Genomic DNA, 25,495 nt, shown 5'->3' with positions numbered 1-25,495 from the left:
CGAAAGCCACTTTTTGCCATGTAGGAATTGTAAACTGACATTAAAATGAATGCAGATAGCCAGTGGAGAATGCCCTCAGCACAGGGGAACTCTTAATATTCATAGATTCTTAGGCCAGACGGGACCATTGTGATCTAGTCTGACCTGTTGTATAACATAGGCCATAAAACTTCCCCAAAATAATTCCTAGACCAAATCTTTCAAAAACACATCAAATCTTGATTTAAAAATTGTCAGCGATGAGGAATCCATCTCAACCCTTGGTAAGTTGGTCCAGTGGTTAATTACTCTTTCAGTTAAAAATGTACACCTTATTTCCAGTCTGAATTTGTCTAGTTTCTACTTCTTCCCATTGGATCGTGTTATACCTTTTTCTGCTTGATTGAAGAACCCATTATTTTATTTGTTCCCATGGTTAGAGACTGTAATCAAGTCACACCTTAACCTTCTCTTTGTTAAACTAAGTAGATTGAGCTCCTTGAGTCCATCACTGTAAAGGATGTTTTCTAATTCTTTAATCATTCCAGTAGCTCTTCCCTGAACCCTCTCCAATTTATCAACATTCTTCTTGAACTGTAGACACCAGAACTGGACACAGTATTCGAGCAGCATCTGCAGCAGTGTCAAATACAGAGGTAAAATAACCTCTGTACTCCTGTTTATGTATCCAAGGATTGCATTAGCCTTTTTTGCCACAGCATCACACTAGGAACTCTGTCAGCAGAAGCAACTCTATTGCCTCTTGTGCCTGCCATCCCCCTAACTAAAGATTTTCAGAGGAAGGGTACTGGCTAGATTGGTAGAGGAAGGGGCATGGTGGAGCAGAGCTCCACTACACCTAATCCTACATTAGCATGTCAGGGCTGACTCCAATTCCTAAGTTGTGCCAGGTCAGGCAGCTCTGAATCAGGGAGTCACAGATCTTCCCCTGTGACCTTCCCATTCAATTGTGTCTGCATGGAGGTTGGAGGGGAGAGTTGAGGCTACATCCTTTAGCATCTACCCTCTTGGAACTGTTCTTCAGACCCCGGCTTGCTACTGCCAACTTCCCATTCTTTCAGGATTGTTCAGAATTTAAGATCATTCTCAGTGCTGACATTTTAGTGTAGTACTGAAAGTGTAGAATGGTTAGTTGACATGACACCTTTTAGAGAAAATATTAAGGCATTGTTCCTTTTGCCTATCTTAGCTGGTGTCCAAATGGAAATCACAGATCACATGAAACTTGAGAGCAGGAGATAAGACTAGTGTCCTGGCCAACTTTCCCTCCCACAGTAAGGAAGGTTCTAATGTTCCTGCTTGCATAAGCTATTGCTGAGTACATAAAGATTGCTCCACTTGTCAACATGGCTGCTGCAGTACTAGTATTTAAAACACTAGTTGATAAAGTGCATTGAAATATCTTGCTTACAAAAAATGCTACATCAATTTGTTGGAAAAATGAAATTCAGTTCTTTAAATCTCTACCTTTGTTACATTATGCTATTGTTTTAGCACTCCCTACATCTCTGACTTAATACCCTATTTGATTCCATGTACTTAGAAGTCCTCTGACCAAGCAATTGTCACCGTTCACTAGTATAACTGGGATTTTTTGTTAGTGGATTCTCTTGTTATGTGCTAATGGCCTAGTCTTGCAAACTATAAATACCAATTAGAAGTAGTCCCATTGATTTCAAGTCTTCAGTGCATTGAAATCAGCTGCACTACTCAGGGCTAGTCTACACTTAAAACTTACAGCTGTGCCGCTCTAAGAGTGCTTGTGCGGCTGCGTTATGTTGATGGGAGAGAGCTCTCCTACCAACATAATAAAATCACCTAAATGAGCAGCAATAGCTATGTCGGGACGAAAGCGTCTCCTGCCAACATAGCGCTGTCCACACAAGCGCTTATGCTGGCAAAACGTATGTCGCTCAGGGATGTGGGTTGTTTTTTTTTTTTAACATCTGAGCAACAGAAGTTTTGCGGCCATAAATGCTAGTATAGACAATGCCTCAGTCTTACGCACTATCCCTGATAAGTGTTTTCAGCAAGTCTGTAAAGCAAATTGTTTTATGGTATCAGAAATACTGATTCAGTAAATGTCTTAAAGGCAAAACTTTTATTTATTTAAATGTATAAAGAACCTATCTTATAAATCCAGTAAAGTTATATTGCTGAACCTTAGTTTTCAGCTAAGATTGCAAAGTCTTCCATTCCTTTTATCATAAATCATAGACAGTATGCTCTTCAGAGTAAGGACTGAGGTTTAATATATGTTTGTATAGCATCTAAAATAATGGGGCTACAGCATTGTAAAATTAAATAATAATAATGGAAGGCAGGGATGGAAAAAATTATTAGGTCATCTAATCCATCTCCCACATACTGCAAGGAAGTAAATAACAGCATATGAATTGAAGTTGTACTGTATCTCAATTTTATTTTTATTAGACTTTGGGTTATACTGTTAATTATTTTTACATTTATGTATTGTTAGTTGTCAAGATGCTCCACTATAAAAGCAATGAACCATACCAGCTGGATTCTGAAACTACAAAATACCCAAAGAAATGGGCAAGTTTTAAATACAGTTCTTCCATATATTGGGCTGTAAATGAAATCTCTTGACATCAAATGGTAAATTATCAGTATAGTTATTTGTAGTGGTGACTCTGGTATAGCTACTCCTTGTAAAATACACTATCCTTCACTACAAAGCCCTTCTGTCTACAGTAGACATTTTTTCTTAAAATCTCTCACCATTGTCACCACATGTTCAATTTACCTGGTGTTAGCAACAGTGGGAGAACTAGTTATTACTAGTGGGCAGCATGGATAACAGCTTAGACCTTTTCTGAGCTGACAGATGACATGGTGACTTAAATGCAAGTGGTCAGACATGCCATTGCTAGCACCAGCACAACTGGTGGTAAGGATGGTGGAGAACTTTAAGGAAAAAAGCCAGTACAGACAGCCAAAATCTCTCTCAGTGTAGTCATTTTCACAAGAAAATGATCATGCAGCAAGGTAAATTGTAAACATAGCTACCAAACAAGCAGCTGAATGAAAAAGGTTTGGACTTAGCTTGCAGAAAGCATTTTAAAAAATATTAAAATTAAAAATCAACTATAGAAGTATCTCTCTGCTCTTTTCAGAGATGTTTTCTTACAGGGCTCAAGGGCTGTCCATAAATTACAGAACCTTCTTTTTGGTGACTGTCAAGACCCACGCCCACCTTTGCAGTAGTGAGTAACACTGAAACAAACACGCAGAATTAGACACCACCCCTCACCGAGGGCTTGATGTTATTTACAGCCAGCTAGGAGCAATTCTCCTTTAGGCCCGTTTGGCTGGGCTGGGCTGGGCTGTGCTCCGCCCTGCAGGCACCACGGCTTCCGGGCCCACCAAGTCACTCACACCCCACCCTGCCTCTGCTGGCTGCTTCCCAATCCCGGGAAGCTCGGCCCCCTCATCTGCCGCACGCGCCACTCCACCTGGTCCCGCCCGACCACCCTCCACAGCCCCCTCCCCCCTGCACCCGCCCCGCCCTCTATTTTCCGCTTCTCGCTCTAGCCACACCCCCTTCTCACCTTCCCTCCAGCCCCGCCCCCGCGTTCCGCTCTTGCCCCCACCCCCTCCTCTCCCTGCCGCCGTGGCCGGGACTGACACGGGCCGCAGGACGGCGAGTAGCTCTCCGAGCATATCGAGAGCGGCCCGGCGCGGCTGGCCGGTGGGGGGCGCTGGCTCTCTCTCGCTCTGGGATGGATTCTCCGCGGCCCAGCGACTCTCGAACCAGCAGCCGCCATCTTCTCAGCGGGCGAGAGGAGTGGGACTAGGAGCGGGCTGCGCAGCGGGAGGGACGGGACGGGACGGAGCGCCGAGCCCCCTCCCTCTCTTGGCCCTGCCGCAGACAGGTACCGCCTCGTAGACAAGACTCAGCTCGGGCGGGTAACGGGCGAGTCCGGACCTGAACCCGAACCCGGCAGGGAACCGATGCCCCGGGTCGTGGGGGCGCCCCGGCTAAAGCCTGGCTGGCGTGTTAGTGGGGAAGGGACCAGCCTCGTCCTCCCGCCCCCTGTGAGTGGGTGAGTGGGTGAGTGGGGGTAGAGGCAGGGCAGGGCAGGGGCGGTGTCCAGCATCCCCCCTGGTTGTGTGGAGAGCTCGTCTCCCCGACCGGCCTCTCTTCCGGGTGTGTGAGGGGGAGACTCGCCGCCTTCCCTCGCTGTCACGTGTGTGTGTGTGTGGGGGGGAGCCCCTGCCCCCGGGATCCACTGTGTGTGTGTGTGAGGGGGGGGGCAAGGTCCGCGTCCCCTGCACGTCCACTTTTCTGAGCGTGGGGACGGGGCTGGTGGGGGCCTGTCTCCACTTTCCCTCTATCCCCAGAGGGGTGTGTAGAGAGGGAGGCGCTTGTCTCCTCTCCCCCCTCCCTCAGAGTGGGTGTGTATGAGGGGGAAGAAAAGGGGCTGTCTGCTCTCCCACCCCCGTCACGTAAGGTGTGTGTTTTGTGTGCGTGTGCGTGGAGGGAAGGGGGCCTGTCTTCTCCTCTGCCCCCATCCCCAGAGTGCGTGTGGGGGATCAGAGGAGGTTGTCTCCTTTCCCACCTGATCCCTAGAGTTGGAGTGGGGGGTGTCCCTCTCCCCCCATCCCCTGAGTGGAGGGAGGAGAATTGTCTCCTTTCTCACCATCCGCAGAGAAGGGGGGGGGGACCTGTCCTCTCCCCTCCCCTGTGTGTGTGGAGGGGAACCTGTCCTCTCTTTTTCCCTCCTCCCCAGAGTGAGTGTGTGGTTGGGGCAGGGGCGGAGAAAGGGGATCTGTCTCTTCCTTTGCCTCCCAGCCCTGGAGAGTTTGTGAGTGTGGGGAAGGGTCTCCTGCTTGTCTCCCCCCATCCCTAGAATGGGTGTGTGAAGGGGAAGAGAACAGAACCCAACTCCTACTCTGGAAGCCATTATGCCTGTTCCAGAATGTGTTTGGCTTCCATGGTTATGAGGGTGAAGAGTACTTCTAGAGACTGTGCTGGATTTGATCTCACCATTCTCTGCAGTTGTCTACCCCACTGCAAGCTCTGATCTCTTTTGATCTCTTATTAAGTAGGCTTGGATGGGCCACTTCCAAGAAATGATTAAGTGCTACTGGTGATTCAGTAGTTGATTTTTTTTCCTTATGGGTGTGTTAAATGCATGACACAGCATAGTATTAGGGGACATGGTTGCTCATATGAGAGGTACAAGTGGAGTCCTGAGCAGTTATTAAGGATTCCCTTGTACTTTTCACAAGTGTGGGTGAAAATGCCTGATGTTTGGGCCAAATTCCATTTGGATAATTATGTTCTTCCTAACTAAATTTATTAATTTATATTGTATTAATTTTATATTGTACATGTCCTATCCAGAATTGTTGTGTAGTGGTATCAATTGTCTGTTTTTCCGCAAAGGCATCTGCCCTTGAGTGGTGGGTGAAGTTAAATGTATGTAAGGTTTGCCTGTCAGTTAGACAGTAAAGTTTTAGGATTCTTTCAGATGAAAAATACTAAATACAAGTTGTCTGTGTGATCTCTTCCTAATGCTTGAACTTACAGAGTTCATGGTCAGTTATTCCAGTAATTGTCAATTGATGGTGTGTTTAACTGTGTAATATACCATTTCTGTTCATACTTGCAAATTACATTATGGCTGAAAATTTATGTTTCTGAAATTTGTCTGAGAATTTAGATTTTTTTTCCAAGTATTCTTCTTTCTCTTTAGATACTGGGAACCAGCTCTACCATTATTTATATACAGCACATTTTGATGTCATGGCGGTAGTGTTTTCAAGTGAGTATTGCCTGTTGTTGGACTCCAGGTGTCTCATGACATGAAATAATTGACCTTATTTTAACAAATTAAAAACAAAGTGCTTCCTATATGTATTTTGGTCTTGTTTTTTTTTTTATTATTATTTTTTTTTTTATTAGTGGCTCAGTGGCAATACTCAGCACCAGCATGTGAGATTTGGGTTTGATTACTTGTGCTCTGCTTCATGTATGAGGATTTTTGCAGAGGAGTCTACTCTTTTTATGGAGTTTTCCTTGCGTAAGGAGTACAGGAGTAGGCCTTTAGCGATTGCAATATCACTCAGAGACTGTCCTACCTATCTGATTTAAAGATTGCCATTGTCTTACTTTGAAGGGAGTGTTTCCCTCCTTTCCCCCACCCCAATCCTCTGTAGTGTGGTGATGGTCAACTGTCATTGAAGTAAATTTTTAGGATAATAGTAAGGACCACCAAGAAAAACCAGTATATTTCTAAAATTATTTACACAAAATGTTCTGGTTTGTTTTGCTTTTGACTTTGTGCCATCAAATGAAGAACTGTGAGAACATGAGTGCTAGTCAATACAAAGGCTGTGTAACCTCCCTGTCGTTGGTACCTTCATACTTCTTTATATATCTGTTCTGGCTTTCTGTTAGATATTTCCAGAATTGTAAGAAAATTAATCAATCCACTTCTGTTCATTGTCTAATTGTAGCTAAAACATCATTTGTGACTTTGTTCGGCCATATGATCCACATCTTCAGGTGTGAGTGACCAGTAAGAAACCATTTGGGCCAATATATTTCAAGTATATTTTGGCACTTTTTCTTTTATGTGAACACTCACTAATCAAGTAATACATAGATTTTTAAGTTGTTAATATGTTGGCCCACATTGTGGCATGGGTGCAAAACTGTGAAAGACCAAAAAAATTCCATCTTTGTGATTGAGTTACTGTTCAGGTGCTTTTGTCATGGACTAGCTTTTACATAGAATGCCTGTAGTATATACACTGATTTAGCAATTCATGTTTTCATAAAGAGGTTTCCCTTATGATGAACAAGCTATTTGATTACTTCATGTTCTCACAGATCTCATATCATTCTCTCTTCACTGTTAAATTTTATTATAAATTTGAGACTGGTGATAATCTGTAGAGAAGCATGTGGTGTTAATGAGGCTTAGCTGTCACAGATGGTGGGACTTCTTGCAAATTAAATGACACTTGTGGGATTACTTATACTTACTACCCTTGTAACTTCACTTCTGGCATATGTATCTTAGTAAAAACAGTGTTTTACCTTTTGTGAATTGGCATAAAACCATTCCAACCCATTGATCCAAATGTAGGAAGCCAAATGAACATTCATTTGAGACCATTTTAAATGTCAAGGGCATTTATAGAGACAAGATGAGTGAGGTAATATCTTTTATTGGACCAACTTTTGCTCAAAAGCTTCTCTCTCTCACCAATAGAAGATGGTCCAGTAAAAGAGAATACTTCATCCACCTTATCTCTCTAATATTCTGGGATTGAAACGGCTACAACAACACTGCATACGATAAGGGGCATGGAAGATCATGCGGGAGGGAGGGGGCGCAGTAGGGTCCAAGCCAGCCCCCACATTGAATGGGGAGGGAGCACCACCAAGCACCCAGCGCAGCCCCAGCCTTGGCCCCGAGCTCCTGGCTGCAATCTGGGGCTCTGGACTCACTGTGCTCCAGCCCCTGGCCTGGCTTTTGCTCTTGGCCCTGGCCTCAGCTCTGGCTCTTGGGGTTGGAAGAGGAGTAGGGGGGAGACTATGGAGCAAAAAAGTTTGGAGACCACTGCAATAAGGGCATGTATGTCTGGGAATATCAACAGTTTATGCAGAGTATCTAAAATTAAGTGATCTAGGGTAGTTTAATGTGTTGGGGGGGGAGGGGAGGAGAAGACAACAGTGAGTTGAGATTTTTCACTCTTCGCAAAATGTTGGAAAACGGTATTTTTAAGTTTTCATTCCCTTTTTGGCTTTCTGCAGAAGATCTGCACGTAACTGGCTGAAAAAAAATGGTTCCACAAGATGACAATCTCAGTCCTAATATGGCCTAAATGGTAAGGAAAACTATTTTGTGTCTAGGCTACTGTCACACTCTGTTGAACAGAGTTTATTAACAAAGGTGGTTCAGAAACGTATTTAACCGTTGCTCTTAAGATGGCCCATAAAGGAATTCTGATTTTTGTTGTTCTTTCAGAGAAAGTTATAACAGGCTGAAGACTGAAGCTAGACACATTCAGACTGGAAATAATGTGTAAATTTTTAACAATGAGAATTAACTATTGGAATAACTTACCAAGGGTTGTGGTGGATTCGCCATCATTGGCAATTTTAAAATCAAGTTTGGATGTTTTTCTAAAAGATATGCTCCAGAAATTATTTGGGGAAATTCAGTGGTCTGTGTTACACAGGAGGTCAGACTAGATGCTCATAATGGTCGCTTGGCCTTGGAATCTGTGAATATGACTTAGTTATTTGGGGCAATTCATACTGCTTGTCTAAGACAAGAGGGACATTCAGCACAATTTTGAAGTATATCTTTTGTTTGATTGCTTTCAGGTTTTAAAAAACCCAACCAAACAAAAACCCCAGGATCTGTTGCGTGCTGCCACCTCTGTCTCACAACAGGTATCCCTTCTAGTAACTTAAATACACCACAGGAGCCTACACATACTGAGTAGGTGTAATGCAGATGCTTTCTGTGATGGGGCTGCACTCTATATTTAGTCTTTGTTCTTGGTTCTGATGTACAAAGTTATGATGCTAAATTGTCCTCAGTCCCCAGTGGATTTCTCACTGACAGTAATAGGCATTGAATGGACTTGCAGGTGCTCATCACCTTTCAGGAATCCAGCCCAAAGGCATGTTTGCAGTGACAGAGGGTAGAGTATGGTCCTTATGCAGTAATTACATTGTTAGCTCAAATTCTGCACTCCATTACATGGGGTACAACTCCTATGAACTTGTACTGCTTTTAGCTCTCATTTAACTGTGAACAGAATCTATCCTTAGAAAAGTAACTGTTATATTCGATTTCAGTTGGGTTGTGGATGGAAGTGATGGAGGGCAGTTTTGGGATCTGTATCTTTTTTGCCTTCTATACGGCCACTGGTATATTCAGTTATCATTACTGCTATTGTATGTGTAAATCAGATAAGCATAAACTGATCATAAAACTGCACCCAGCTCTAATACTTTACAGCCAACTAATTTATCATCCTAGTTGTATAAATGAGGCAGTTCACGGACCTCAAATGTATTTCAGGCTACAGTGCAGCTGGGAGATAAATTCCCATCTTGGGTAGACGTACACGCACTAGCCCTGCTTGAGGTAGTGCACTAAAAATAGTAGTGTTGTCACGATGTTGTGGGTGGTGACTCGGGCTAGCTGCTTGAGTTCATCCCTGTCCAAGATCTTAGGTGTGCACATGGTTGGCTAGCCAGAACTGCCAACTCTGCCATTATGGCCTAACTGCTGTTTTTAACGCACTAACTAAAGCAGAGCTGGGAAGTGTACATCTGCCTGAACTGGAATTACACTTCAAGTCACATTCTGCTGAGTCTGACTCTGTTATGCCATCTGCAAGAATACTTCAGATGGTTGGGATGTTTGATACCACTAGAATAGTTCCCATGTGTGTATATGAATATAATTTTTTTAAAGGTGTTGCTTTTTGAAGTTCTAGCACCTGTCTGTGTGACACAGTACAGTATGCATGCTAAGTCACTGTGAGTAGCAGCCTACAGTGGATCTAGGGTCTATGACCTCCAAAATGGATAAACAAATGATAAGCTTTGCATCTACAAAGTATGCTGAAAGTGCCTCTGAGATGGGATTTCTAGAGTCATTCAGCATATGTTGCATGTCTTACTTCTGGGGGAATTCTGTACCAAAAAATTAAAAGTTCTTTGCACAATATTTTAAAATTCTGCAATATTCTGTGCATTTTATTTGTCAAAATAACATAATATAATCATGACAGTTTCAATTATTTTGGTAATTTCTTTCAAAATTCCTGTCACCAAATATGTCTGTAACAGTACGGACAACAAAAAAGATTTAGGGAATGTTTCTGACAAATAGATTCCTTACTAGGCCTATTAATACAGAACTTGGAGTAATAATTCATTTAAACTACAATACAGAAGTGTATTTCCTGCACTCCTCAGAAGCTTTGCAAAGGCTTGGAGGAGTTCAGGGTAACGGAGGAGCTGAGGAAGAGGGAAGTAATTTCTGGGAAGGAGCCTGGGAGTGAACCTGGAGGACAGTTGGATGTAGGTGGGAGAATTGTGGAACAGTTTTTTTTTTTTTTTTTTTTGGGGGGGGGGGGGAAGGGGGAGAGCTTCTTAGGGAGTTGGGGACTCCTCCCCATGCAGACCTTGGCTGACCCCTAGGCTCTCCCGTTCAGTCAGACACATCTGCCTCTGTCCGCATGTGTCCCTGCAACCCCGCTCAGCCACCCCCCTCCATGTGTCCCTGCACCCCTTCCCTCTGCTCCCATGCACCCCACTCCCACTTCCCCATGCACCCCCGTTCCTGTGTGTCCCTGTACCCTCACTCAGCCAGCCCCGTCCCCATGTGGCCCTGCACCCCCACTCACATTCAGCCCCCACCCTAGTCTGTTCTCCCTCAGCCCTTCTGAACCCCCGTCTATGTGACCCTCCCCATGTGACTGCTGTTCAGCCCCTTGTGCCATGCTTTGTCTGTCCCCCTTTTGTCTGTTAAATTCTGTGCCTCCTTTCCTGCCGTTGTAGGCAAGGCGCTTTAAGGAATGCAGCCTCTCCTCTATATTAGCTGCTGGCTGCTACCCTGAGCCAGCTGCTGTTCTGTTCTGGCACCCTTAGTGGACAAAAAGCATAACTGCAGCACCTTTCTGGCAGAATGAATTTTCTGTGGAGAAAAGAATTCTGCAGGGGTTCATGAATTCTGTACATGCACAGTGGCGCAGAATTCCCTCAAGTGCAGTGACTAAGAGCCTGAATTTGCACAGTACTGGTCAGTAACTTCAATGGAGCTTAGTGGGAATTGAGAGTTTTACTCGCTTTGCAGGATTGAGCCCTAAGTTTGTGTTCACTCTTCTTTATTCACTTTTTAAATATAATTTATAGTAGTTGGAAAGCATCAATTAAACCGTGAACAAGAAAGAACAAAAGCTAGGCGGTGTTGCTAGCTAATGGGTACACCCTTGGCAGGTACTTAAAGGTGAAATGTAGAGTTGGAAGAAAGGTTTGCTTTTCAGTGCTCCCTCTTTTTATACACAATTAATCTGTGACACTCATTGACATAAGATATCATTGAAGATATTAATAGGCTTAATAGGATTCAAAAAAGGATTATGCACGTATATGGATAAGGAGAGCATTAAGTAGGATAGAAAAAAATTGAGACTCCTTTGTTTTAAAGCATAAAATGTCTGAAGTTAAAATGAAACTTTCTCTGTGGAATATTTACTCATACTCATCAATTACTGGATTTCTTGCACTTTCTAAAGCATCTGGTACTAGCCACTGTCTGAGATAGGATGCCGGATTAGTTGGACCAGTAATTGATCTAGTGCAGCAATTCCTGTTATCCTCTATGAGGTGAAAAGGCTCCTCAAATAAATAAAATAAACTGTTTTTTGTTGAATATTTGTAGAATCTGAACAGTGATGTGGAGAGAGTGATTGTCTTTCATCAAAAAGGCACTATAAAGAGCAAAAACACTTTGCTTTTGCTACAGTTTAGTCTTAAAATAATAAACTTTTGAAGTGTATACATGCTCTTCCACATTGTGTTTGAATCTGAAACATTTTTAAGTAAGGACATTTCAGTTATACTTAAGAATTAAGGTCTTCTCCTTCATTCATTCAATTACATATCCTTCTCTTACATAGTTTAAATACTACTACTAAGACTAAGCAGTATGCTCAGCCCTGTACCAGACACTGATGTCAGGACAGTCTCTGCACCAAAGAGCTTGCTGTATATAAGACCCATAAGACAAACCCCACTGGGAGAACCAGAGAAAGGAGTCAGTGTAATTAAACTTTCTGAGAAAACTGTTTCCATTTGTGGATCATTAGGAGGGATTTAAATAAGAGAAGGGTTGTGCCTCCACACCTGACATTGTTCTTTCACTTTTATGCTCTATATTACTAATGATTTTCAAATCTTAAAATATGGACTGAATTGTTAAGGTTGTTTATATTTGCATCTGTAATATTTAAGGCTTGGGAATTTTGATTATGCAATATAATTTATTGTTTTCTATTTAGAAAACTTATTACTGAATGAATATATATACTACACAGTATTTCAAACTTTTTTCTATTTTAGGAGACAGCCTTCATCTTGAAAATGGCAGCTTGAAGTCTATAAGCAAGGATTTATTGTTTTTAAAAATTATTGTGCAGGTATGTAAAATATAAATCTCTGCAATTATTTTCTCTATAGTCTTCTTTATTCCAGCGTGTTGCTCTCAGTGTGCATATACTGCATATTTTCACTTTCTTTGGACAAATATTCATGATTAAAATCTACTAGTATATTGTGAAAAAAATTGAAATAGTACAACATTTTAAGATATCCAGATTCCTTACTTTCTTTTCCCACATTTTGCATTCCATATTAATTTTTACAAGCTTTAATAATGCTGCAATGCTTTGTGCTATAAGATGTCTTATATCTAAACTTCAGAGAAAAGTCATGGGTTTGATATTGAGGATCAGATCAGAGACTCAGGACACTGTCAGCTTGCACCTGTCTTGAGTCCAAACTGAGATTTCACAATCATATTTTCCTATTAAGCTTTTTTTTTTTTTTTTTTTCTTGTTACTGCATGAAACACAGAAAACAAGAAACTGGCCATATAGGAGAAGTGGAGTTGCTAAATACAGTCAAATGCACAAGAAAACTGAAAAGATAAATATTCTTTCTCTAATTTCTTAGCGTTATAGTGATCTTGGCTCTTACCCTTAATAAGTGTTGAAAAAAACCCTTCAGACATAAGTGGTTTTTTAGTTGGTGTCACTTAAAATGACTAACCATGAGTAAAAAGCAGTATAATATGTACTAAAATTAATCCATTAAATACAGACCAATAGAGAGCACTTCTGATCTCTGAAATATTAGAAGAGTGACCTGCCTTCTCTATTCTCTCCAGCAGATTCCAGATGCAGGAAAATTGGGGTGGGTCTGATGCAGAAGGATGGGGCCTGATGTCAAGAGACTATGGATGATTTGTACCAGTTGTGTGCTTTGAAGCAGCAGGGGGATCTGGGATGTGACTAGGCAGTGCGGGGTCAGTGGCTCCTCCGTTTGGTGGATTTACTGGCTGTTCCTATCCCCAGCAAAGCAGGCATGCAGAAACCTTAGGCTACAGTAGCCTTCAGGCTGCACTAGAAGCTGGAGAGCTACTCTTTTACCACTCCATGGCATGGGTTAGGAGAGAATTCTTCCCTCTAGCTTCCTGGAACTCTGCCACACACATTCCTGTTTGGCCTATGCATTGTGCAAAGGGCTTGGCCCTTAGAATATTATTCATTTAAGATAATCTTCCTGGCCCAATGTTTTCAACATGTCTTCCCCTCTTAGAATTCCTCAGTTGTTTTCTCCTTCATCACCACATTAAATAAAAATTTCTGGCCCTCAGCATGTTCTTTGTAAGTGGACCTGCACATACTTATCCACTTTTTCTGTCTTTCATGTCAAGCCCTCACTTCTGTCAACCCATTCCAGTCTTTGTGATGGAAGCAGACTAGAAGACAATAAACTGCATGCTTTTTCCAACCATCTTTTTTGAAGAGGACACCTATCCTGAGCTATCTAGGAAATTCGCTGCCTATCTCTTGGATCCTTCCAAAAGGCCCACTGCTTATAGGGGAATTTCCACTTAATAATGGCTACATGGATAGCCAGCAGGGACTTCTGATATTTATCTTAATTAATTGTCTGTCTTAAATCAACAAAAACATAACTGTCTGGTTCTGCACATAACTGGCCTATTTAAAAGCATGTTCTTACTATGCCATCCTTCACTTCCTTATTACTTCTGCTTATTTGTTACCCCCACTTTTTGCATCTTAATTAGATTTTAAGATCTTTGAGGCGGGGAGAGCCTTTTACTCTTTTCAGCTCCTAGTGTGATGAGGCCCCAATCCTGACAAGGGCATCTAGGCATTACTGTAATACAGATGAATTATTTGTGGTAGCACTAACAGTTTGTTTTCTAAACAGATGAAGGAATGATCCATGTCTTGCTCACAGTCTAAAGACAGACATACAAACAGAGGGTAGAGGGAAGGTATACAACATGTGTGGTTAACCGATATAGTACAGGTGGGGTAGTGGCACTGCCTGTTGTTAAGGTTACCCAGCACTTCCCATTATGAGACCTTGGTTTCAGTTGCTTATGACTTTGCCGAACTTTAACCATATGGACTGAAATTTTCCATGCCACATGTCTGCTTTAGGCTGAATTCTTTTTAGAAAACTTCACTCAAAATTGTTCAGATATTTCCAAGAACAAGGCTGGGGGAAATCTTTTTTCTCTCATTAATAAACATATTCTGGCAACCTTTTCCTCGGAAAGCTGTAGCATCCCTATGGACTTACAAACATCAGTCTTCTGCCAAACTTTATCAGGGATGTGCCTTTTGCCATTCCTTTGAAAATCAGCTGAAAATTGGCAAGTTATAAACCTTTGAATAGTTGCACTTTATACGTGCTCAGGGGAGACTTCCTAGAGCTTAACACCTAAAATCTTGGAAGATTCCATCCTTGCTGAGCGTACTCAAGCCTCTCGCAGTTCTTACTGCTCACCAGATTGCTCATGTCAGAGCAACTGAGTGTACACCTCCTGCTCATGTCTACAAGTGTGAAGCTGGACTTTCCTTGTAATGGCTGCCCTGGGCTGGGGCTGGACGTTGGAACTGAGAGCAGAAAGTCTTTGATATCCGTGACTCCTGTGCTAGCGCCAAAGCAGTGTGCAGGAGGAAGCCAGCTGATTCACGGCATTACGGGAGAGAGCTGGGGAAACAAATTGGGGCAAAGAGCCTGGGGCGTGGACACTGGGATAAGGACGGAGGCAGAGACTGGGACTGGTTGGGTAAGGAGATTAAGGAAGAAATTGGGGGAACTGAGATAGGATAAGGATTGAGTTTGGGGAGACGGGCTGGCAGGATGAGTGTGTGATTGGAAACCATTGGGGATGGGGAAGATATGGAAGCAGGATATGGGGTTGAGGGAAGACAGACTTGGCAAGGAGCTGAGGGAGTGGGGTGGGGAGAATTGGAATGGTTAGGCAAAGGGACTTGCACAAGTAGTCGGGAGGTGAGGACACGGAGACTGAATGAGAAACCTGGGGAGAGGGAGCCAGTGGGTAGGGAGAATATGGGCAGGTGATGGAAAGCCAGGGGCAAGGGAGAGAGACAGATATGGGAATGAGGGAGGAAACTGGGATTGGTTCCCCGGGAAGACTGGGGACAAGGAGCCAAGTAGGGTTGGGGGAGGATTGGGAATGGCTTGACAAGTCCTGGAGCTGACAGGGTGAGGAGGGGTGGGGCTAGGATTTACTGGGCGAGGCGATTGGGGTCAGAAACCTGAGGAGAGGAGACTGGGATTGAAAAGGTGGTAGGAACGGGATTGGGACAAGGAGCCAGTGGTGTGGTAAAGACAGAACTGGGACAGGGACATACTGGAGGTGAGAGGGCAGAATGGGGTCAAGCTTGGGAGAGAATTGGCAAAAGAGTTTGTGCTCACTAAAAAGCACTTCCCTCCAGAGCCTGGAATAGTCTTACTGTTCTTCTATGATCAGCAAGTATCTGTGAAACTCATAGGCAAAGCAGCTCATTCTCCTGTATTGCTGGTCCACATAGAAGATAACAGCCTACTGCTTCAAGTGTTCTGTCAATTCAAGTGGCAAAAGTCTGTGTGGTAGATCTAAAGGTTTCAACCCTGCTGATGAACTATCTGGGTATCAATATAATGCCACGTGATTGGATTTTTCTTTTTTTAGTTTGCTTTTTAAAAACCTAGGATATTTATACACACAAACTATTAATAAAGGATATTATCAAGGTTGTAGAGTCAAACATTTATAAGTTAGAAAATGCCAGAATGAACATTGCCTGTGCATCTGTGATTCGTGCCCTTGTACATACGTATTATGGTAGTCTCTGATTACATGATCACCTACTAAAATATGTGATACAACTGTCTGAAAAGTAAACTAATTATACCAGAATAAAGTCACTTTTATTCTGCAATAGTGTCAATGCACAAAGTTATACCAGCATAATTTTTGTGAAGCAATAATAATTATAATAGTTCTGATCAATTTCCCAGTATAGATAAGCCCCTAGAGATGTCAAGGAGGCAGAAGCGGCAAGATCTGGATGTGGTTTGGGGGTATGGAGCAAAGGAGAGAGATGAGTCAAAGATGGAAAATAAGGAATTTAGCTGACTTCCAAATTCTTTGTATAGGTCTAAATGTGTAAGTATTAATCTAAAGAGAATTTGTAGGAATTTAGTGTGTAAGCAATTTTCTCAAGGTATAGCAACATACTGCATCTGAAGAAGAGAGCTAGCCTCTCGAAAGCTTATGTCTCCAAATATTAAATCTGTTAGTCTTTAAAGTGCCACAGAACTCTCGTTGTCTATAGCAACAAAGTCTTCACAAAAAGTTTATCTTTTGCTTGTACACTCTCGTATATTGGCATGTGATATAGAGAATATGAAGTGTGATTTAAATAATCTACTACCGATAAAGAGGCCTTGCATGGGGTGCCTTCCTGCTGCATGATAAGCACTCCTGCCTTAGTTTCTCCTTTCTTCTGGCATTCCCAATAACTCCATGCAAGCTTTCTAAGTATAAATAGCCCTTTGCAAAGTTAATTTATAATAAATAGTCCCACAGCCATAAATAAGAATTCCTCGGCACAGTCCAATCCATACATTTATTCTTGCAAGTCCCAACAGTCCATCAACACCAAATACAACTTTGGCATCTCACACAGTCTCTGGCTGTCCAATGCAACTACACTGTCTCTCACCACACCACACCCCCAGCCTTGCTAGTTGGCACATTTTTACCCTGGTTCATTGTCAGGTTTGATTCTAGCCCTCTCCTGGAGGCATCAACAGTGTCACCCCTCCATCACTTCCCAGCCTTCAGTGCTCTTTGGCTTAGAAAGCCAGCAGACATCTCCCTTGACTAGTGTCAACATTCAGCCTTCTCTGGTTATGGTTCTCTGGCCTGGGGAAGTTTTGTGAGTGACCACCCAATTGCCTTCCTGCCTTCTTCTTTCACCAGCCTTATCTGGCTCACTGCATTGCTTGGGATTTCTCTCTCATCCCTCTGTCAGGGGTATCCCCTCCCTGATTCAGCTTAGCTCTTCTCGGGAGTGCTCTCTCTAGAATTTGTATTCTGAACTCTTGCCTTTGGCTGTGTCTCATTTAAAACTCCCAGGGGCAGCTCTGCTCTCCACATCACACCAAACTAGGGCACAGTTGGTCTGAAACTGGAGAGGGGCCAGCTATCCTATTACACTATCTCTTTCAGCAAAGCAGGTTGTCTTGGTTTATTTCAGAGTCAGGATTTGCTATGAAAAAGTTAATGAGTTAATAGTTCAGTTCATTAAGGAATCCTTGCAAGTATAGCTTTTTATTCTAATAAATAGGAATTTTAGGTATTCCATTACTAAATTTCTTCAATACATTTATTCCTAAGGTATGTCTGTATATAAGTGCTAGTAGAAGCATAAATCTGCCAAATTAAAATCTCTTACCAAGGTCCACTGGCAAGTATTTTAACTTCTTTCTGGCAGTAATAGTCTCAGGTATGAGATGTCTAACTTTCTATTCAGTCTAAAACATTTTGTCATCCTAAATTTATACTTTTTTTTTTAATCATAAAACTTAAGGTGTTGCTGAATTTCAGGTCTACTGATAGGCAGTCTTAGTGCAACATAAAACTATAGATTCAGTTGTGTAATAAACTTGAGCCCCCTTCTGCTCACTTTGGTGAATGTACACGAATGTGTGTGTATTGCTGGCATGGTCAAGATAAGACTTTGTTTGGAATAAGACTAATGGAGCTTGTGATTTCAAAGGCAGCTGTAGCAATGTTTAGAAAAGATGGGTTCATTTCACTTGCCCTGCCTTTTAAAAGGCCTTCATGGTACTCTTCAACTTCAATATTTATTATATACAGAAAAACTGTTAAAAGAATGATTCAAGGACTTGGCTGTGAAAGCTAAAGTTAGGAATTTTCAGTAACAGCCTGTGGGCTGCCTGTATAGTATTTACTGTGCCTCCATGTATGTCCGTCCTGTGCACTAAATGAGACGGGCACTATGGGGAAAAAATAGTACGTGATCATGTAATTAAAGATGTTATCATGATACATACATCCAGGGCAGCAGAAATAAATTTGCATGGGCAGTTGTATATCTAGCATTTCCTGACTTGATTTTGCAGTCTAAATAACATTTTTAATACCCTCATTTGATCAGCATGCTCCTGCCTGTGCATATGAGCAGATATTGCCATAGTTAAACATTTAAACCATTTTATACTCTTCTGGTATTCTAGTAACTTGCTCATCTCTCCCTTACTCTTAAGTCCTGAGGTGGATCTTGCTAGTACCAGCTTGGGCAGGGACTTTTAAAATATTCCGAAGGCCCTCTACGTGTTGAAATCTAAACTTGTTTATCTTGAAATTTCTAGCAGGCATGTCTGCATGTTCTCCTGTTGATTTTGTGTACACAAGTTTTTTAAAGGTATTGAAAGCTAGTCTACAGTGGTTGTTTTGAGAGCTTGGTACTCCGTATTCATGCTATAACTGACATTTTTTGTTCTGGGGGAAAAAAGTTAATCTCAGGTTAACCGAAAACTGGAAGTTTTGCTGAATTGAAAAATTGGAAAAAATATTTTGGGTCAATTGAAACATTTTGTTTTGATTTGGGGCATTTTCAATGTTTTATCTTATTAAAAGCAAAGGAAATTTTAAAGCAAAGGGCCTAGATTCACAGAACCTCTCCCTTATATCTTATAGCCACCTGCGTGTAAGGACACTAATCTGGCATGTGGGAGACCTGTGTTCAACTCCCTGATCAAGGACAGCAACTGTAACCTGGGTCTCCTGATAGCATATTACATAGACTTAATGTCTGTTAAATGCTAGTGATGACTTTTTCTTACTGTCCTTTATATTTAGTCACTGTCTATAATCTGTATTTTGTTCTGTATTGATGTTTAATAGGTTACAAATGGTGTGGGTTTTTATCATGAACCGAATGAGCTCCCAGAGCAGTTCCTCCACTCAGCGTAAGCGAATGGCTCTTGGAATTGTCATTCTTCTCCTTGTTGATGTGATATGGGTTGCCTCCTCCGAACTCACTTCAGTAAGCATTGTTTCATGCTCCTTAAAATTGTTTTCTATTTTTAAAAAAAGGAGGGAGAATAATATTACGTAGACATTTTTGAAGCACTGATCACATTTACACATTAGAGTTTACTTGACACATTTTTATAATCTTAAAAAAGGGTGGAAAAAAGTCAGAATCATCCAGGTAGCTAAAAAGTACCATAAGATATGTGAACTGAGAATTATGAGCCAGCATAATGTAAGTATTATTGTTTAATCTAGACATTATCAGTATATTGAACCAAGACATATTTTTATTTTTTAGTTAGGGAGTCAAACCCTTTCTTTATTGCTATATCAGTTTAAATAAAAAAAGAGCCAAGTATTGCCACAGGGAGCAAGTCATCTAGTTGTATCCTTAAAAATTAGGCTGTAGAATGAACCTGTCATTCTAGCTTTACGTTTCAGGTGATATGAAACTACTGCAACTACTATCCTGTTAGGGAAAATTGTTATGGCCATTTTGGTTCTTAGACTGAAAAATGAGCCGTGTTGCTGTTGATAGCCTAAACACTATTATAAGTAGTTACAGATCACTAACTGTTTCTTAATTGTGGTTTTTAAACAATGCCAGCTTGTTCAGACATAAATTATATCCAATCACATATCTCCCTCTGAACTTCCTTGAAAGTATTATATATTTTTCAGTATCAATCTTGAAAGTGATCCAGGCTCCTCCATATTACCTCCTAATGTACTTCCAGAAATGCATTGCAGTGGTTGTTTTAATGAGCTGCTAGGTACACTTCAGCTTTCTGATTAAATAAAATTTCAGTGTCAGAAATCTTACACTCTTGCTTCCCTTCTCTACCCCCCAAATAAGTGTGCTGGCATTTTTTAACTACTTATATAAAAGTGACCTTTTATTGATCAACTTCATGTTTATCAAATTTAGATTTTGCATCACTAATTGTTTTGTTTGATTCTATTATATATATATATATATATATATATATATATATAGACTTCTTGGAGTGTAATATTTTGCAAATCAGTGCCTTATGGGAGTGTTATGTCTTCCTGTGATGTGTTGGAGATGAGTCATTGGGCTGGATGGGACAGTCTTCTGTTTTGGTCATATATTCCAATACCTATATGTGTTTTGACTTCAAGAAGACCTGCTGGGCTGATTTGGACTTGAAAAGCACTGATTAATTGAGAAGTCACATGACTAATCAGTAATTATGAAGACTGTAACAATCTATTTTTATTCCGCAGTATGTTTTTTCGAAGTACAAAAAACCTTTTTTCAGTACCTTTGCAAAAACATCCATGTTTGTTCTATACCTCTTGGGATTTATTATTTGGAAACCATGGAGACAACAGTGCACACGTGGGTTTCGTGGAAGGCATGCAGCTTTTGTAAGTTTTTTTTTTAATTTAATAATTTAAATATTGTGACTTCTGCAAATATATAAACAACAATTCAAAATTTTAATGGAGGGAAAATGACAGTTAGTGCATACTTACAAGGGTGTTGCTGCTATTGTGTTATTGGAAATGCCCCTTAGTGGAGATGCACTTTATGCTAGGAAAAAGTTCTTTAGCCTTCATGGTTAAGCCACTTCCCTGAACAACATTAGTTCTACTGGCAAAAATAATTTTGGTATTATAAGCTGCATCTACATGGGGTATTTTTTGCTGTCATAGCTGTGTCAGTTAGAAGTGTGATTTCTTCCCCCCGCACACTATACTGGCAAAATTTTACAATAACGTATAACGTTACAATAACGTAAACTAAACTCCAGGATTTAAGTGAATAAAATACTGATTTCATTAAAATACCATTACAAACTGAACAGACAGAAATGGTAAATTGCAGTAGTAACGTAGTGGAATTAACTGCACTTTGTATATTTGTACAATTAAATCTACACCTGGAGTTCGTACTCTTAACATTATGATTTATCACTTTTTATATCCAGTTTCTTCAGAATAATTCTGAATAGCATATATAGAGAGATCACAATCAGACTTTTTTTTTTCATGTTTCATGTTCAAGAAGGTGGAAGAATGTGTTTTTTCCTTTTCTGTCACCTACTGGTGTTTGTGTAGGGTTTTCTGTTTTTAAACATCTTTGAAGACCAAGGATCCTGCTCACATTATGGCGGGCATATTCTACATTCCAATTTGGTGTTTGGTATTACATTCTGTGTCTAAAGACTCTAAACCCTCATGAGAGGCCTCAAACTTACATGATGTTGCAGAGGTGATCAGGAACAGTCAGCATGGATTCACCAAGGACAAGTCATGTCTGACCAACCTGATTGCCTTCTGTGATGAGATGACTGACTCTGTGGATGTGGAGAAAGCAGTGGATGTGATATACCTTGACTTTAGCAAAGGTTTTGATACGATCTCCCACAGTATTCTTGCCAGCAAGTTAAAGAAATATGGGTTGGATAAATGGACTATAAGATGGATAGAAAGCTGGCTAGATCATTAGGCTCAATGGGTAGTGATCAACAGCTCGATGTCTAGTTGGCACCTGGTAACAAGTGGAGTGCCCCAGGGGTTAGTGCTGGGGCCAGTTTTGTTCAACATCTTCATTAATGATCTGGAGGATGGGGTGGATTGTACCCTCAGCAACTTTGCAGATGACACTAAGCTAGGGGGAGAGGTGGATATGCTGGAGGGCAGGGCTAGGTTACAGAGAGACAAAGACAAATTGGAGGATTGGGCTAAAAGAAATCTGATGAGGTTCAACAAGGACAAGTGCAGGAAACTTGGGACAGAAGAATCCCATGCACTGCTACTGGAGACAGACTGGCTAGGCAGCAGTTCTGCAGAAAAGGACTTGCAGGTACAGTGGACAAGAAGCTGGATATGAATCAATAGTGTGCCCTTATTGCCAAGAAGACTAATGGCATCTTGGGTTGCATTAGTAGGAGCATTGCCAGCAGATCGAGGGAAGTGATTATTCCCCTCTCTTCGGCACTGGTGAGGCTTCATGTGGAGTATTGTGTCCAGTTTTGGCCCCCCCCAATATAGAAAAGATGTGCACAAATTGGAAAGAGTCCAGCGGAGGGCAATGAAAATGATTAGGGGGCTGGAATACATGACTTATGAGGAGAGGCCGAGGGAACTAGGCTGGTTTAGTCTGCAGAAGAGAAGAATGAGGGGGGATTTGATAGCAGCCTTTAACTTGGATGTTAGGAAAACTTTTTCACTAGGAGGGTGGTGAAGCACTGAAATGGGTTACCTAGGGAGGTGGTGGAATCTTCATCCTTAGAGGTTTTTAAGGTGCGGCTTGACAGAGCCCTGGCTGGGATGATTTAGTTTGGGTTGGTCCTGCTTTGAGCAGAGGATTGGACTAATAATCTCCTGAGGTCCCTTCCAACCCTAATCTTCTATGATTCTTCTCTGAGAGGTATAGAAGCAATTTCAGGGGAAATTCCAGAAGACTAGAAAAGTGCTAATTTTGTCCCAGTATTCAAAAAAAGCAAGGGAAATCAACTGAGTAACTATATGCCCATTAGCCTGACGTCAGTCCCAGGCAAAACAATGCAAAAGTGATAAAGGATTCAACAGAGAAAGAATTAACAGATAGGAGTATAATTAGTGCTAGTCATTATGGTTTTATGGAAAATAGGTCTTGTCAAACCTGACTTGATTCTTTGAGATTACAAATGTGGTTGAAAAAAGGTAACAGCATAGATGTAATGTACTTAATTTTTTAAATGTGTTTGACTTAATATCGTTCAACATTTTGGTTTTAAAAAAATTGCATTGTAAAAAAATTGCATTATAGCAAGATTAAAACATTAAAAAGATTAAGAACTGACTGACTAATGTCTCAAAAAGTAGTTGTCAGTGGAGAATCATCTTTGAATAGAGGTGTTTTTATTGGGTTGCTGCAAGGTTTGGTTCCAGGCCTGACATTCAACATTATTTTCAATGATCTGGAAATAAATGTAAAATCACTAGTGATAAAATTTGTGGATGAGACAAAGATTGGTGGAATGGTAGAAAATGAGGAAGACAAGGTACTTATACCTACTGATCTGGGTAGCTTGGTTAGCTGGGACCATTCCAAAAAAAATATATTTGAATACAGACAGATGCAAAATTATACACTTAAGAACAAGGAACACAGGCCATAACCTTCACAGTGGGGAACTTGAAAACAGTGACTCTGGAAAGGATTTAGGGGATATAATGGACAAGTAACTGAACATGTGCTCTGTACACAATTAACATTAGATCTTTTTGCCAGATCCATGGCTTTAGGAACAGAGAAGTGACTTTATCTCTGTGTACAGGGTTGGTGAGTCCTAAACAGGAATACTGCATATTATTCTGGTATTAACATTTAACATGTTGAAAAACTAGAGAGAGTTCAAAAACGAGCCACAAAAGTGAAATGAGAGCTGGAGGATGTGCCATCCATGAAAAGACTTAAAATCTCAATCTATTTAGTTTATCAAAAAAAGATTGAGATGTAATTTGACTACAGTGTCTAAGTACTTCTTGGGAGAAAATACTGGGCATGAAGAGGTTCTTCAATCTAGTGGAGAAAGGCTTAACAAGAACTAATGGATGAAGCCAGACAAATTCATTTTTAATGGGGAGGGTGATTGACTATTGGAGCAAACTACCAAGGGATGTGGTGGATTGTCCATCTCTTGATGTTTTCGAATCATGATTGGATGTCTTACTGGAAGATATGCTTTAGTTGAGCACAGGTTAGCAGGCTATGTGCAGCGGTAACTGGGCTTTGCTATGTAGGACATCTGACCAGATGATCTAATGGTCCTTTCTGGCCTTATATTCTGTGAACTAAGTAAAAGTAGTGCATAAGTGTCTCAGATATTGTAAATTTGAAGATTAGGATTTGGTGGAACAGTGTAGATCTAGCTAGAGTTCTTTTGTCTCTCTGGCTGTTTCCTTGTAGATGCATGGCAGGACCAGAGAACCACTTAATTCATTTGTTAAAAACAATAGATTTTTGTTCATTAGATATACAGTACATTCTGTTGTCTTTGGGAAATATAATTTCTTTTGGGGCTTTTTATGGTTTAAGAAAATTGGCGAGCAACATTCAGAAGTTTTGACATCTTTTTGCTTTCTGGTGCTTTTTTGATATGTGCTTTGTATACTGTAACTATTTAATCCATTTTTCATCCTTCATTTTAATAATATGTAGACAGGATCTTGGGAACTAGCTCGCTCTTTAAGATATGGTAGACTTGATACTGGAATGAAGAATGACCTGGGTAGCTTAGAGAGCCATTATTTGCATATTTCCAGAGCACAGTGTAGAGATAGGATTGTTGCCTCATTCCCAATTTAATGCAAGTTTTTCTTAAGATGGGAAGAAGGTTGTTTTGTAACTGAGTAGTTCCATGTAAATATCTTGTTATTAATAGTTGTACTATTAGATATTTGACTGTTTTAAAACAATGCTTTGTGCATCATCCTAAATCAACCAAATATATTTATATTATTAAGCTCAATAGTTCCTTCAGCATTTCTGATAATAAACAGTTACATATAAATTGTGTTAAGCTAGTAGGAAATGCTTTCATAGAGCATGTTGCAGAACAAGACCTAGTTTTGCTGTTGCTGATCTTCTCTGTTAGCTTGTAAAATATGAATCAACTTTATAGTTTATTTTTCCCTTTCAGTATTTTGTCACAAAACTATAGTAGACTACAGTGTAAAATTTTTTTACTTAGCATTTTGTATTAAAATTTTACAATGGCTTGCTAGAATTTTAAATATAAAATCTCTGATTAGTTTGCAGATGCTGAAGGTTATTTTACTGCTTGTACAACAGATAACACTGTAAACAGTTCTTTGGTAAGTCCCTTAATTTTTTTGTATGGTCATGACACCACTATGTTAGTCAGTTATTTCCCTTCTATTTTAAAAATTGTACACTTAAATTTGCCGGCATTCAATAAATAAGATTAGTTAAATTCATCCTTTTAATCAAAATGACTGAAAAGCATTTAGTTAAAATGTTAGTAATGTGTGATGCAAGGAATAGTACTACTCACAGTGGGAGATGTGGGATCTCTGCTGAAATAAAACATTAATTGAATTTAGAGTGGACTATGAAAGAAATATCAGTATGTCATGCAAGTGAAACAGTCTGAGGTTTAGCTCAGTTTTTGCAAAGCAAAATGTGGAGAGTCAGTGATAAATCCAAATATCCTTCAAATTCCACGGCCTTAGAACAGTGATTCAGCTAGAGTTGAACACATTAACATATCATGATCCCATCTTACATTTGAATGGACTGTCATCTTTCCTCCTCTGAAATAAACTCCTGT

General features: G+C 40.7%; 1 protein-coding gene across 6 annotated transcripts in view; it reads left to right on the top strand.

Moving 5' to 3' along the window:
* The first annotated feature begins 3,645 nt into the window (after nt 1–3,645).
* Nucleotides 3,646–25,495, top strand: part of SLC35F5 (solute carrier family 35 member F5) — a 45,524-nt gene continuing 23,674 nt past the window's right edge. For 3 of the 6 annotated variants that reach the window (XM_067549551.1, XM_067549550.1, XM_067549549.1), the window contains exons 1-4: nt 15,165–16,283; nt 19,053–19,194; nt 20,436–20,579; nt 24,957–25,019. In XM_067549551.1, the coding sequence (XP_067405652.1) occupies nt 16,186–16,283; nt 19,053–19,194; nt 20,436–20,579; nt 24,957–25,019 (447 nt within the window). In that variant the 5' untranslated portion in view covers nt 15,165–16,185. Of the gene's footprint in view, nt 3,897–5,723; nt 5,793–7,792; nt 7,867–8,382; nt 8,438–12,127; nt 12,205–14,109; nt 14,129–15,164; nt 16,284–19,052; nt 19,195–20,435; nt 20,580–24,956; nt 25,020–25,495 lie in introns of those variants that run through there. The other 3 variants (XM_067549552.1, XM_067549553.1, XM_067549554.1) reach the window with 3 other exon arrangements.

Source organism: Emydura macquarii, unplaced genomic scaffold (genome assembly GCF_026122565.2).
Source record: "Emydura macquarii macquarii isolate MOO-44397 ecotype Brisbane River unplaced genomic scaffold, CSIRO-AGI_Emac_v2 contig_1253, whole genome shotgun sequence".
Classification (NCBI taxonomy): domain Eukaryota; kingdom Metazoa; phylum Chordata; order Testudines; family Chelidae; genus Emydura; species Emydura macquarii.
The sequence above is the reverse complement of the archived record's forward strand: the minus strand, read 5'-3'. Positions and strand labels throughout refer to the sequence as shown.